Source organism: Astatotilapia calliptera, chromosome 17 (assembly GCF_900246225.1).
Source record: "Astatotilapia calliptera chromosome 17, fAstCal1.2, whole genome shotgun sequence".
NCBI classification, from domain to species: domain Eukaryota; kingdom Metazoa; phylum Chordata; class Actinopteri; order Cichliformes; family Cichlidae; genus Astatotilapia; species Astatotilapia calliptera.
Window position 1 is genome coordinate 15,547,507 of NC_039318.1, and position 13,911 is coordinate 15,561,417.

Sequence of the window (13,911 nt, forward strand, 5' to 3'; positions counted from 1 at the left end):
TTTCTCCACAAAAAACCCCCAATAAGGCCGCCAGAAGAAAAAAAAGTGAATCACGAGTATGACTAAAGTACAGTTTGGATTCCTGCTCTTTAATTGGCTGAATATGTGACTCGTTTCTTTCTGGTTTCTGATTGGTAGGGTTTGGACACCAGTGGCATCTCCTCTGATCAATCAGTCTTCATGTTTTCGTCTCTCTGAGGCATCCCAGTGTTGACTGCTGGTATGTCTTCACCATGAATACTTGCGGGCTCAACTGGCAACCTCAGATCCTCCCAGGTGTGAGCTCCACCTTCATGTTTCTCTGCAACAGTAAACAGGTGTGATGATGATGATGGAGGAGGAAGAGGGGGTCTGGTCCTGCTCTCTCCAGGCTCGCTGAGCTGTGATGATGATGGAGGAGGAAGCAGAGATGGCCTCCTGGTGTAAACTCCTTGTCTGCCATGAAAACTGCCAGACTGACGAGTAAAAGCTCTGCTGCCGTGTGACGACTCGTCCACGAAGACAGGTGGGCTGCTCACCTGAGAATCACACAGCACAGGTCAGTCTCTCACCTGAGTCAGACTGCGCATAAAGTCCTGCTATAAACAGGAGCTAAAGAGGAACCAATGTGTTAAATAGTAAAATCATGACATCAATGAAAGCTGTGTTTGAGGACTTCAGGATCTACTGTTCACCACATGACACGAGTACTGAAACCACAGGAAGCGACATCACATTCAGAATAACTCACCATGTGAAACCACAGTAACCTCTGCAGAGAGATGACACACATGACTCAGTTTAATATCTGAGACACAACAGATTTTATCATCTGAACCTGTGAGCGGAACAAACCTCAGAAACAGCAGTCTGAATATGTGATGCTGCAGAAACGCTCTAGACAACAGTTTAACATCTCAGTCTGACTCATAGCTTCATGTTTCAGGCGGTTCAGCAGAATGAACACAGCATTTATTTCCTCATGAAATTTCAAACAAAAGACTATTCAAAGATTTCTAACCTGTGGTTTAATAAAACGGGTCAAAGAGGCAGCTGTCATAGGCTTCAACACCAACTCCATGAAAGGTGGATGGGTGGATGATGAATTACATCACATTAGACCCTCATGCTCTCTGTCCGGCTGGTGTGTGAAATTCAAACACCCCCTCAGGTGTGTTAAAGGTTTTACTTCGTACCACATTGGGATGTTTTCCGAAGGCGATGGCGGGGCGATCCTCAGGGTTCTGCACGCGTCTCCTATGGACGGTCCAAAGTAGCAGAAACAGAATCGCAGAGAGCAGCACGATGAGGATAAGCACAGCGATTCCTCCTGCCAGCGTGCTGTCCACGTCTCCAAACAACTGTTGCTCCTTGAACGCACCACTTGGCACTGAAACACAGAAGTTATTTCAGGAAAAGCATCATGGGAGCTGTGAATGTGTGTGTGTGTTTATCTAATAAAGGAAACAGATCAATGTCCTTCCTACTCATCAAAGAATTAGTGATCAGTTACCTTTGACCGCTCGCATTCAGTCCCCTCTTGTAAGTAAGTAAGTAAAATTTTATTTATATAGCACATTTCTAAATAAAAGATCACAAAGTGCTTCACAAGGTATAAGACAAAAACAGACAAAAGTTAACAAAATGCAATTCTAAAAAGATGTGTTTTTAGTTGTTTTTTAAAAGTGAGTCCGCAGATCTTAAGTTCTGAGGAAGAGCGTTCCACAGTCTGGCGGCCACAGTGGCAAAAGCTCTGTCTCCCTTGGTTTTCAGCCTTGTATGCTGAATAACACGTAGGCCCTGATCACAAGACCTCAGGGACCTACTAGGGACATAGGGCTGTAAAAGTTCAATGATGTAGGCTGGTGCTTATCCTTGAAGAGCTTTAAATGTCAGAACCAGTATCTTAAAATGGACTCTGAATTCAACGGGGAGCCAGTGCAGCTGTATAAGCAACGGTGTTACATGAGAGTACTTAGATGTTTTTGTCAGAAGCCTTGCTGCAGCATTTTGGACAATCTGCAGACTGCAGTTTTTGTTTAGACATGTAAACAGTGAATTACAGTAGTTCAATCATGGTGAAATGAATGCATGAATAACAATCTCCAGTTCAGTATGAGATACTAAAGGGCTCAATTTAGAAATGCTTCTTAAATGATAGAAGCAGGACTGAACCAGAGATTTGACGTGAACATCCAGGGTAAGAGCAGAATCAAAGGTTACCCCTAGGTTCCTGATAGACGATTTCACAAATGTTGAAAGAGGACCAAGAGCATTCATTATGTTAGGTACATGTCTGTCTGGAGCACATACAAGGACTTCGGTCTTTTCTTCATTAAGTTGGAGGAAGTTGTCAGCCATCCAACCTTTGATGGATTCTAAGCACACATTTAGAATCTGCAGCTTAGAAACATCTTCTGGTTTAAAAGAAATATATAGCTGGATGTCATCTGCATAGCAGTGGTAGCGAATGTCCTCAAAGGGGCTCAAAATATGCCGGAGAGGAAGTAGATATATTAAAAACAATAAGGGCCCCAGCACAGAATGTTGTGGCACACCATAGGACAGGGACGTGGAAGATGACCTGTACTTAGAGACCGCCACAGAAAAGTATCATTCATAGAGATACGAGGAGAACTACTCTAAGGCAGACCCAGATACACCAACCCAGTATTTCAGCCTTTCAAGAAAAATGTAATGGTCAACGGTGTCAAAGGCTGACGTGAGGTCCAACATTAGGAGTACAGAACATTTTTCTGCATCGTTTTGCATCAGAATGTCACTGGAAACTCTAAGAAGGGCTGTCTCAGTAGAATGAGCTCCACGAAAGCCAGACTGAAATTTGTCAAATATATTATTGAATGTGTGAATGTGAGTGTGAATGGTTGTCTGTCCCTATGTGTTAGCCCTGCGACAGACTGGTGACCTGTCCAGGGTGTACCCCGCCTTTCGCCCTATGACAGCTGGGATAGGCTCCAGCGCCCCCCGCGACCCTGAAAAGGAGAAGCGGAAGCGAATGGATGGATGGATGGATGGATATATTATTATGTTTGTCTAAAACTGCTGTAAGCTGCTTAGCCACAACCTTCTCTAATATCTGAGCAATTAACAGTATTTTTGAGATTGGTCTGTAATTGCTAGTGAGAGATGGGTCCAGCGTGGGTTTTTTTAACAGGGGGTGTATAGCAGCAGTTTTAAAATAAGCATGGACTTTACCAGACCCCAGTGAGGTGTTAACTATGGTGAGCACACAGGGACCAATAGAGTGGAAGACATTTTTGAAATACGATGCGGGTAAAATGTCGAGTGAACAGGAGGATGCTTTCATTGCATTAACTATTTTTACCAGCTCTGATAGTGAGACGGGTAAAAAGCTTTCTAAAATGACAGGCCGAGATGGCGTAGGAACTGACAATGCAGATGCTGGTGGGGACAATTTTTTCCTTACATTACTTATTTTTTCTAGAAAGAAAGAAATGTTTCACAGTCTTCATTAGAAGGAATAATGGCAGCAGGTGGAGCAGGAGTAACAATATCAGTAATAGTGTCAAATAACACCTTGTGTAATGTCACAGCTTCATGTTTGTAATATGTGTGTTTGTATGTTCATATTAACGCATGTTCTCAGGTTTCATGCTCACCTGCTTGGCCTCTCTGCAGGACTTCGATGTCCACTGAAGCTGACACTTCTTCTCCCGACTCTTCATCTCTGGCGATGACCTGCAGAGCGGACATTAGAGCATTGTTCACGGGTCAGCCTTAAGGTTAAAACCAAAAATCATCCAAAGTAATGATTAAAAACTGTTGTGTTTGTTTGATTTTTCTAGACCAACATTAAAGTGTTCAAAGAGCTGAAGGGGATTCACACTGTGAAGCTTTTAGTCCTGATCTTCAGTCTTTCCTCCTGCTGATTCTGGTGTTTGGATCACTTCCACCTGAAAGATGTCTCACTGCAGCCCGAGGCCTTGTTATTTCACAGAGATGTTTTCTTACAAATCCAAACAGATTTATTTTTAGCATTCTTTGACTACAGGGGGACTTTTCTTTCTTCAGCTTAGTTTGTTTCTGTAGAATCACACTAAAACTGAAAAATTGTACTGCAGTGAAAAAAAACTACTTTGCTGTCTTCCTATTGTCTCCTCATCGGTTGAGGCTCTGCTTTTTAACCACCTGTCACTGCCATCAGACAGGGGTTTTGCACCCTTTTTTTAAACATCTGCAACTCCCGTAACCCCCAAACCATTTGCTCAGTTGAAAGAATTCCAATGGTTCCTGAAAGCAGTGAGTCTGTGCTTTTCACTGATATTAGGGTCATTACTGTAATCTGCTAAGCATGGTGTCACAGCAGCTCCACAGAGACGTTTTTGCTGTTTGCTGTGTTGTTTTCAGTTTTATTTGCCAAGATTTGGATGTGGCGCCCTGCCTGGGGTTCCAATAATGACTCTAATATCAGTGAAAAAGCACAGAGTTAATGCTTTTTGGACCTATTGGAATTTTTCGATACCGCCAAATGTTCAAGAGTTATTGTAATATGACCTAAAAGTTCTAAAACCCAGTTTTAACAAGTTAATGTGCTCCAGGCCTCTGTTTCTAGTTTCATTGGATAAAAGTATTTATTCTCAGCCTCTTCAGCCTTTTATTCTGTGAAGCATGTCTTTAAGTTTTTAAAAACTTGTGGTGCAACTGCACTCTGTCCGCTCACTGGGTGCTGGACACCAAAAATTGAACGTCCCAGAGAAGAATCAATGTGGATCTGAAGCTGAGGTCCAGAACTTTTTCAGAGTAATCTAAACCAGGTAGCAGTAAGAGTTACTGAGGATCACCTCAGACCTCTGGACTGACCTTGGTCTATTTTCAGCATCTTCTTCCTGTCATATGGTGCCGTTTGTCTCTCAACATGAACTTTACTGATATCACTTTAGCAGATAGCAGATGTTCCTCCATCTTTCTGTGCTCATAAGTTTATATTAGCGTAACTACCTCTCTGCAGTTAACCATCAGCTACACTTTCACTGATGTTCCAAACATGGCTGTTAGTTTCTTGCTTACTCCATATTTGAGGCACAGCTGTTTTATTTCAATCGGAACATGATGTATCATCGTGAGATATAAACTATCTAATTTCCTGATGTTAAACATTATTCTACCAAGCACACTGATCATTTTATTGGAGGTGAAGGAAACTGGACCTGGTAATGGTCACTGACCTCCTGCAGACACTGATACACACAGAGAAACCATCCAGGATAGATCCACCCTTTAAAATAATTTCAGGTTCAGCTAATTCAAACCACATCCAACCAACCTGGGATTAAAGTTAACAAACTGAAAATCACCTGATTCCCATCTTACAGGTGAAGGTCAGGCCCATCAAGCCTCTACCCCTCATTATTGCTTATTCAGACTTCTGATATTATTTTAAGGTGGAAAAATTCCACCTATAAGACCATGGATCCACTCTCTCAATGAGACATTGAGTTGGTGCTAGCAGCGGCAGCTAATCGTGATACTGGTGGTGACAGTATACTGGTGGTGTTTAACAGGTGAGTTGGTTTGATCTATGTCTAACTCACCTGTAGGATTTGTCTGTCAAAGGCGCGTAGTTGGTTTGTCTTGGCGATCAGAACCCCCTCCTTTGTGACTTGATACAATTCGGATGGAGGATGGAGCAAATAGTGGATATTTGGGTTCCTGCCCTGTGATTTGACAGTAGAGATGACTCACTGATATGATGATGTAAGTAACACAGGTAGTGTAGCATGTGTTCTTACATCAGGGAAGTCACGGTCTGACACCTGGACCTGCAACACCTGGTTCCCATAGGTGGAGACGATGGAGGCAGGGCTAGAGCTCTGGATGATGAAACCTTTGTAAGTAGTTCTGTTGAAGGCCGGAGGAAATGCGTTCTCATAGAGAACTCTGACCAGAACTGACGCCACACTGTACTTCAACCTGTCATCCACCTGGCATACCTGTACAGGTGAGAGGGAAAGTAGATATCTCACAGTTTTCAATTCAATTCAATTCAATTCAATTCAATTTTATTAATACAGCCCCAAATCACAATATCAGTCACCTCAAGGCACTTTATATTGTAAGGTAGACCCTACACTAATGCATAGAGAGAAAAACCCAACAATCATATGATAAGTGCTATGAGTTTGGCAACAGTGGGACGGAAAAACTTCCTTTTAACAGGAAGAAACCTCCGGCAGAACCCGGCTCAGGGAGGGGCAGCCATCAGCAGTGACAGGTAGGGGTGAGAGAAGGAAGACAGTATAAAAGACATACTGTGGCCAATTGCTGTGAATGAAGCAGAAAACAGGAAGGTATGTCGTTACCATGATTGTGAGCATGTAGTTTGTTGTCAGTCGTTGATCATCTGCTGCTCTGGTTAACCTGATCTCACCTGTTGTGTTGTTGATCGTGAACCTGCCCTGATCATCACCTGTGGGTGAAGCAAACACACCTGTACACACATGTTTGTACATGAGTCTAATGGTGAGTGTGAGTGAGTCTGACCTGAGAGGATGGTGTAGGTGAGAGGAGCATTGATCCCTTTGTCTCCATCCTCTGCTGTGATTGGGCCAGGAGAAAAGTCCAGACCCACGTCCTGAAACAAAAAATAAATAAATAAATACCTGCAGGTATGTGGACAGGTATAAAACTTGTTCCCTAAATGCTGGGACGCTAAAATCTAAATGACTTGAAAATATTGTGATACTGAAAAACATCTCCAGAAACATTGGGCTGTTTTTATTGACATTTTATGGTCTGGTAATGTTTTCAGAAGCCAGTTTGTAAATAATTGCATCCACCTGGTTCCTCGGGTATTTACCTGGTGTTTCTGTGTGATGTTGGTTGTGTAGGTGGGATTCATGCAGACAGGCACACCTGGAGACACAGGTGTGCAGGGCAAGAAGTGAGGATACTGGTCATCACCATCCTCGATGTTGATGTTGAGAACAGCAGATGTGTTGAACTTGTCCACAGTGTTTGATTCCTGTCAGGTATGTAGAGGTGTGACATTATTTTCACTTTTCTGTGATAATTTGACGATCAGATATCACAGGGTTTGTTTTTTTGTTGAATAGTCTTGCATTCCTGCTGGTTAGAGTGTAATGTCCTGTGATGACTTCGCAGTAAAATAAAACCTCTGACCTCACCCTGATTACCTGGATGTATCACCTGTCTAAATGTTACCTGGGCCCACATGATGAGCTGCAGGTGAGTTCTCGTCTCATAGTCCAGAGGTTTGTTCAGAACTACCTTTCCAGTATTGGGCAGGTCGATCCTGAAGAACTCGGCATCTTGCTGCAGGCAGACAGATGACAGGTGAGATAATAAAGAGCTGCAGCTCGTGGTCAAGCAGCAATTGGTGGGCGTTATTCTTACTGATGACGGGTCGATGATGTAGCTGATCATGTCCCCATCTGCATCAACAGCCTTCACAGTGAAAACCACCGAGTTCACTGCTGTCAGCTACACACAAAACAATGAAAAATCCTGTTTACACAGGTGAGGAAACACCTGAGGCACCTGTTAAAACGATGTACATGTGATGGATGCTCATTGGCTGGTTAAGATGAAGGTAATTTTTCTGGTTGTACCTCACTGATGGTGAACGGCTGAATTGTCTCCAACAGGAAGTTTGGTTTGTTGTCATTTTCATTCAGAATCTCCACCAAAATCCTGTAGTTACCCTGAAACAGGTGCAGACTCACCTGAGCGACTCTGAGTCATCAAATGTATTTACCGCTCAGCACAGGACCTCAGATGACTTACCTGTATGATGTCATTTTCATAGCAAATTAGCTCTGCAATGAGCACTGATCCCTCCACCTGTCAGACAGAGATCCAGCATGAGGTGAGACATTTTAAGATGTATTTCTGCTGCAGGTGAGAGGTGTTCAGGTGTACCTCTCGGTCGAGGACTCTGAACACTGAGGAGTTGAGTCTGATGGTCCGGCCCTCTAAGTAGAACCAGTTGGCGTTGCGTCCCGACAGACACAGGCGGATGGTGTTAGCTCGTGGACCTGCAGTGATGTTGATGCTGGAGATGAATTCACCTGTTGGACTATTCTCTCTGACTGAGGTGAAGATGTCGGAGCCCTCCCGACATAGGCTCGCTGAGGATGAAGCAGAGGATATCTGATGTGTCCGTGGCAGTGAGGACGATCAATAACTGATTATGGTTTCATTGATCCGGTTCTGTTGTTATCTAAAGACATATTTAAAGACAAACTTCTCAGGAGTGTCTGAAAGTAGAGAGTTACTTTTTTAGTCCTGATTAGGACTTCAGGATCTTTTTATCACATCACCTTAAACCAACCTTAGATTACTAGCCACATTTAACCAAATCATGCTGCACCGTATTTACCTCACATTCCCATTATTTTACAGTTGCCAGTTACCCAATCGAGCACGTCTTAGGACTTGGAAGGAAGCCAGGATATCCGACAGAGCCCACACAGGCATAGATCATGCTCAAAAAACCCTAATCCAACATTGAGATTCAAACCGGGAACCTTCTTAGTAACCGCTGCACCACCGTGGACAAAAAGGCACTGACGACGGCAAAGTGCCTGATATCAGAGAAAAGCCGTTTTTGAATTGTCTTACCTATAACAACATTATAAGAAAGTCTGAGAGCCACCTGCCACAGCAGCAGCCTGCAGGACCTCAACATCTTCATCTTTGACCTCCTCCACCTGGTAACACAAAGTCAGTGAGCAGTATAGGTAAAGAGCATCAACAAAGTCAACCAACCAACAATCAACACAACCAGCCAAGTTTCTCAGGTAGGGAGGGCTAGAGCCTATCCCAGCTGTCTGAGGGTACACCCAGGGGACTGTGGGAGGAAGTCAGAGTACATGCAAACTCCACACAGAAAGGCCCCAGTTGGTCAAATTGAACTTAGGAACTTCTTGCTGTCAGGCAACAAGTGTGGCTCAGTGGAATATGTAAAAAAAAACCTATATATCTTGAAATATATTTGATATATGAAGTTATGACTGAGATGAAATGACCTTAGTCTCTACACCATCGTCTAACTGCTGTGGATTTCTCTCTAATATTGTTGTTCATCACCTTATAGTATAAAACATCTGGCTCAGCTCCGTTGAGGTGATTTGTTAGCCTGTTTGTGTGAGTTCTCAGATTCATTTCACTTGTTTCATAATCACTGTGTGAACGTAACATCTGAGCAGATTTTATCTATGAGCTGGAAATACGAACTCAGAGGTCACAGTGTAGTCTGCTGTGTTCACATGTGACAAAAAGGTCCTGAGGTGGAACTCTGCAGTGGTCAAACAGAGCTGACCTCAGAGCGGTGAACAAACAAGACGTGACCAAACTGAAAATATGAGCCCTGAGCTCTGCCGCGGTCCACTAAAATGTCACATGATCATATTTTTTATGACCTTCAGCTGCAGCTGTGGAGTCAAAACTGGATGAAACTCAAGCTGTGGTATTTTTTTTAAAATTCGGATCAGCGAGAGGAGGATCAGAGGCTGACACCGCTGCTCATATGTCTTTATCAGGTCATCACGACTTTATACGTGTTCAGCTGAAAATCATCACTGCACCTTATCCAGGTTTTATTTTGAAAGGCTCTGCTGTGTTCTCTCCATCTACATCAGGGATGCTCCTGCAGCCTCGAGGATGTGTAGAGTCTCATAAAAAACAGACTGATGATGAAGGCCTATGATTGAAACGTCCTCCTCGAAGGTTTCCTGCTGGTGAACAGTTTCCTGCATTGGTCTCCTCAACCACGAGCTCAGCTTCCTTCTCTTCAGTCCCTGTGTGCTCAAACATAAACCTCACACCTCAGTTTGATTCAAGGTCCCATCACAGGCTGAAAAAGCTTGATCAAACTTGATGGAACAAAGTGTTTAATGTTCGCCATACATGCACACACTCACGCACACTCACACACGCACAATCATAGTACACCACAGTAATTAAGTAACAGATAAAGTGACAGAAAAGTTCCTGTCTTTTTGCAATCTGCTATAGAAATGTCTTTTTTTTTTTTTTTTATCATGATGGGTTCCCAGCTTAAAAGAAAAGAAAGAACAAACATTTTCTGTAAATGAAAAAAAACTTCCTGTTACAGGGCAGTGCTATCGAAACCTGGAGCAACATTTCTTTGTCATTTAGAGAAACTGAAATGTGCCACCGGAGTTGTACTTCTTTATCTTATATTCAGATGACTCAGGGATTAAATGTGCAGTTAAACATCTTTACGCTGACAGGAAGGCCAGTTTCACCGGTCTGACCCCCCCCCCCCCCCCCCCCCCCCCCGTACGAGGCCCAGGATGTGAAAGAGTTTAACATCCCTGATCGAAAGTGTAAGAGAACAGAGGAATAAAATGACACAAATCACAAGGAGTAAAACAACACAGCGACAGACACACACGACCAGAGTTTTTACAGCCGTTGGTTCAGATCGCTGCGTGTTGGCCTGTGTTAACCCTTCACCTGCCACTTCACTTTTTCCTCTTACCAACTCTTCATCCTCACACAGACTCACCTCGCTCTCTTCTGCTGGCCTACAGTCGGCCGATGTCTCTTGACCTTGCTGCTGATTTCATCCTCATGTCATCACACATTCATGTTTTTGTGTTTCAGCCTTGATCTGTTGTTCTGCTTTGTCCCCAGAGAACAGAGCGCCTTGTCACTGTGTGTGTGTGTGTGTGTGTGTGTGTGTGTGTGTGTGTGTGTGTGTGTGTGTGTGTGTGTGTGTGTGTGTGTGTGTGTGTGTGAGAGAGAGAGAGAGAGAGCATTAGAGGCTTACCCGGCATTAATGAGCAGGATAAGTAGGCCAACATGCTGCAGGACTTTGAAGCAGCAGGATCCTGTTGGTTCCACCTGCTGCTGCTTTCAGAGCTTATTTCAAACACACAGAAGTAAAACATCCACATCCTTGGAGACGCTGTTTTAGTCAGTATTTCCTGTCAGAGAGCCAATAAGCTCTCAGCTGACTCCTTTATTGTTAAGTTTTGTTTGTAGAAGAAGAAAATGTTTAATTAATGTGGTGTTACAGGAGGCTCTGAGTGGGGTGGGCACACAGACAAACACAGAGCCATAAATGAACACGTCCTGTTTCACAGGTCACAGGACTGAACATGTCACATGACTATGAGTAACTGTCACTGCCATCTGCAAGGATTCTAATCTTGGGTTGAGTTACCACCTTGTCACATGTCAGAAGTTCTTTTGTCTCATTGGTTGTGGCTGCTGTCACGTGTACAGTTTTCCTCACTGACGTTCATGAACATTCAGTTTCCTGTTCGTCATATCTGTCCAGGTTCTGGTAGTGTTGAAAGCCTGAAAAGGAGGCAATTTTTCTTCCTTTTCGTCTGGTGCCGTGTTTGATCCATTCGCTTCCACATCTGGAAAGTCTAAAACAGCTGTGATTCTTGCATTCAAGCCCTTTATTTTGGCAGGAATGAAGTCGGCTAGCTCAGGTGTGGGGATACTCTTAATGGACTTAATGAAACAGTCGCTACTGAGCATGCTCTTTGAATGGAGGCGAGCATGCTCTCATTAATCAAATGACAGCAGTTTTATCGGGGAACCTGGATCAGGACTCTGAGGTCCACCCTCATCCTCACCTCCTCCTTTTTGGGCAGTCAGAGAACAGCTGGAGGAACCAATCAGAGTCAGTGACCTCTGATCCAAACATAGTTACAAACACATACACATCCATGTGCGTGTCAGATGTTTGATCACTAATCACGCTAAAAGAAAGCTTTAAGGCTGTAACCGTGGGGATGAGTGTAGTTTCACTGAGTGTATGGATAAACTGATTCCTGACCTGCACCTGCACACAAAAGAAGCCTAATCGGTTCTCTGTGCAAACAGTAATCTGTTAAAATATGATACTTTAAAAGATAAAGAGAAAAACAATCACCTGTGAAGATTTTTTTTCGAAATTAATGTTTGTTTTGTTAACCTGTCAGTCAAGCACTTTTGTGGCAGTTTCGGGCATTAACATGCTATTCCACATCCAGACACTAGAGGGCGTTTATCATACAGGTGGTAAGTGTGTGAAGCAGAAAAATAACTCTTTGTATTGTGAAGCTAACACCGCTCAATGTGTGTGTGCTGTTTCTGTTCTTTACCACGGGTTAGTAAATATGCATTAACATTATTGAAGACTAGAGAGATTACTTACTAAGCTTACTAAGTGGAAAACTTAGTAAAAGAAGTGCTTAGTTATGAGAATTGTGTATGAATTGTGATTTTTGGCTGTAGCTTACTTGATGCTAATGCTAGCAGGCTTGGCTTAATGTAGAATAGTGTGTGTGTGTGTGTGTGTGTGTGTGTGTGTGTGTGTGTGTGTGTGTGTGTGTGTGTGTAAGTTAACCTAAACCAAACAAGAAACTGCTGAACTACTGCTGAGCTCAACAGTTTTCATACTATGTGGTATTTTTCTGGCTATGAGAACATTTTTGTACTTTAATGCCGGCTATTAGTTAATGAAGTTACTTTATCATTAATGGTGACTGCCTAGGTTCAACTCAGTAAGAGAGCCCCCCATTAAAAGGAGCATTGCACTTTATATAGTTTGTAGATTGCATTAAAACAGTAAGTTTAAATTATTTTTGTAAAGGAGGTGAAAAAATAATAAAAGAGGTGTCACATTGTCAGTTGATTAAAAAAAAACATATCATGTAAATTGTTTAGTGCCATAACAAGTATTAAAACAGTTAAAAACAAACCAATTTATTATGTTTAACAAATACAGTTAAAAAGGCAGATGGGAGGACAAGTGTGTTTATGTTAATTCATTTTTAAAAAGAATGTGTTTATTGTTGCACTTTGTGGTTGTAATATTATTAATGGACTCAATAAGCCTTTTCATTGTGTTTTGTCAAAGTTGTGGAAATCCTAAGAGATTCATATAGTCTCTACCCCAGGAAAACTATGACCATGTCTTACACTATTACCATGTCTTGTAAGTGGGACTGAAGCAGAAGGCCATTGGTTTACATTCAGTGTAGTAATACCTGCAGCCTGTTCATAGATACTGTTGATAGAAAACGTGTGTCATTTGGTTCCTCAAACAGGGAGTAATTTCACAGCTTCATCGATGACATCGAGCATCATTTTCTGTGCAGAGTAGTGAACAGAGTCGCCGATCAGCCCTGAACCATCACGTTTCATTCTGATAGCAAACGGCAAGCTTCAGATATTTCTGACTGTTTCAGTCTGCAGATGGGAAACCTGACCGATGAGCTCAGATTACAAACACTCAAAACACCAAACCATGCTGGGAGAGTCAGCGCCACACACGGTGCTCCTCTTCTTCTTCTTCTTCTTCTTCTGTGGCCTGACTCATGTCAGTGACTCATTGCTTTCACAGTGGAAAGGACCTGCTGAACACACTCAGGTGTGAATCCTGTGATCAACACTGTGTGTCCAGCTGTTCTTCTCCACATTTAAATCCTGTTTTAAAACCTGGAGCACCCCTACCCTTCACCATTATCCTGCACCTTCGTCTTTCTCATCCTCATCTTTCCGCCTTCAGCATTATTTAAAGGTTAATTTGTCCGGCTGAGCTGCTGTGTCTTTGTTCTGCTGCTCTGACCTTTATGTGGATCTCAGATCTGTTTCTGGTCGTCTGACCAAGGCCAGAGCTTCCTGTTCCTCCTGAATGATCATTTGGATATGAGATAAGTGAGAGGAAGCTGAAACAGCGATCCTGCTGCAGGGAGGTCACTGTGTACTGATCATGGAGGTGATCCAGCATTGAGGTCATTAGTACAAGTCTGGGAAGATCTGCCAGCTGTGTTCATGTTCCCCTGAAGGTCCAGTTTTTAAAGCCTAAGTAAAAGCTGATTTTTGATCACAGTGAGTCCCACTTACCCAACATGTTAACAATGTTAACTATGGTAAACATTCACGGTTTCAGAAACTAGACTA

At 42.9% G+C, this 13,911-nt stretch overlaps 1 protein-coding gene across 4 annotated transcripts; it reads right to left on the reverse strand.

The window, feature by feature from the left end:
* Position 1: 1 nt before the first annotated feature.
* Positions 2-10,677, reverse strand: cdhr5-rs (cadherin-related family member 5, related sequence). 4 transcript variants are annotated; one of them, XM_026147838.1, is made up of 16 exons: positions 10,514-10,677; positions 8,602-8,690; positions 7,900-8,108; positions 7,765-7,821; positions 7,590-7,682; positions 7,375-7,461; positions 7,183-7,293; positions 6,818-6,982; positions 6,502-6,592; positions 6,321-6,427; positions 5,751-5,951; positions 5,553-5,675; positions 3,621-3,699; positions 1,176-1,369; positions 731-751; positions 2-518 (listed from the first exon to the last, which is right to left on the reverse strand). In XM_026147838.1, the coding sequence occupies exons 2-16, from the start codon at positions 8,672-8,674 to the stop codon at positions 168-170; spliced, it is 1,962 nt and encodes a 653-aa protein (XP_026003623.1). In that variant the 5' UTR covers positions 8,675-8,690; positions 10,514-10,677; the 3' UTR covers positions 2-167. The 4 variants fall into 4 exon arrangements, 3 of the variants coding, with proteins under 3 accessions (XP_026003623.1, XP_026003622.1, XP_026003624.1); XM_026147837.1 differs by adding an exon at positions 6,271-6,282 and having other exon boundaries at positions 6,389-6,592; XM_026147839.1 differs by lacking the exon at positions 731-751 and adding an exon at positions 6,271-6,282 and having other exon boundaries at positions 6,389-6,592.
* Between the last annotated feature and the right edge of the window lie 3,234 nt (positions 10,678-13,911).

What these genes read in the sequence shown, in the direction of transcription:
- cdhr5-rs (XM_026147837.1), bottom strand. Translation starts at nt 8,674, where the DNA reads ATGAAGATGTTGAGGTCCTGCAGGCTGCTGCTGTGGCAGGTGGCTCTC. An exon ending in AGCTCATCATGTGGGCCCAG is followed by an intron (nt 6,983 to 7,182) that starts GTAACATTTAGA and finishes CATACCTGACAG; the next exon opens with GAATCAAACACTGTGGACAA. An exon ending in CAGACCGTGACTTCCCTGAT is followed by an intron (nt 5,676 to 5,750) that starts GTAAGAACACAT and finishes GTCAAATCACAG; the next exon opens with GGCAGGAACCCAAATATCCA.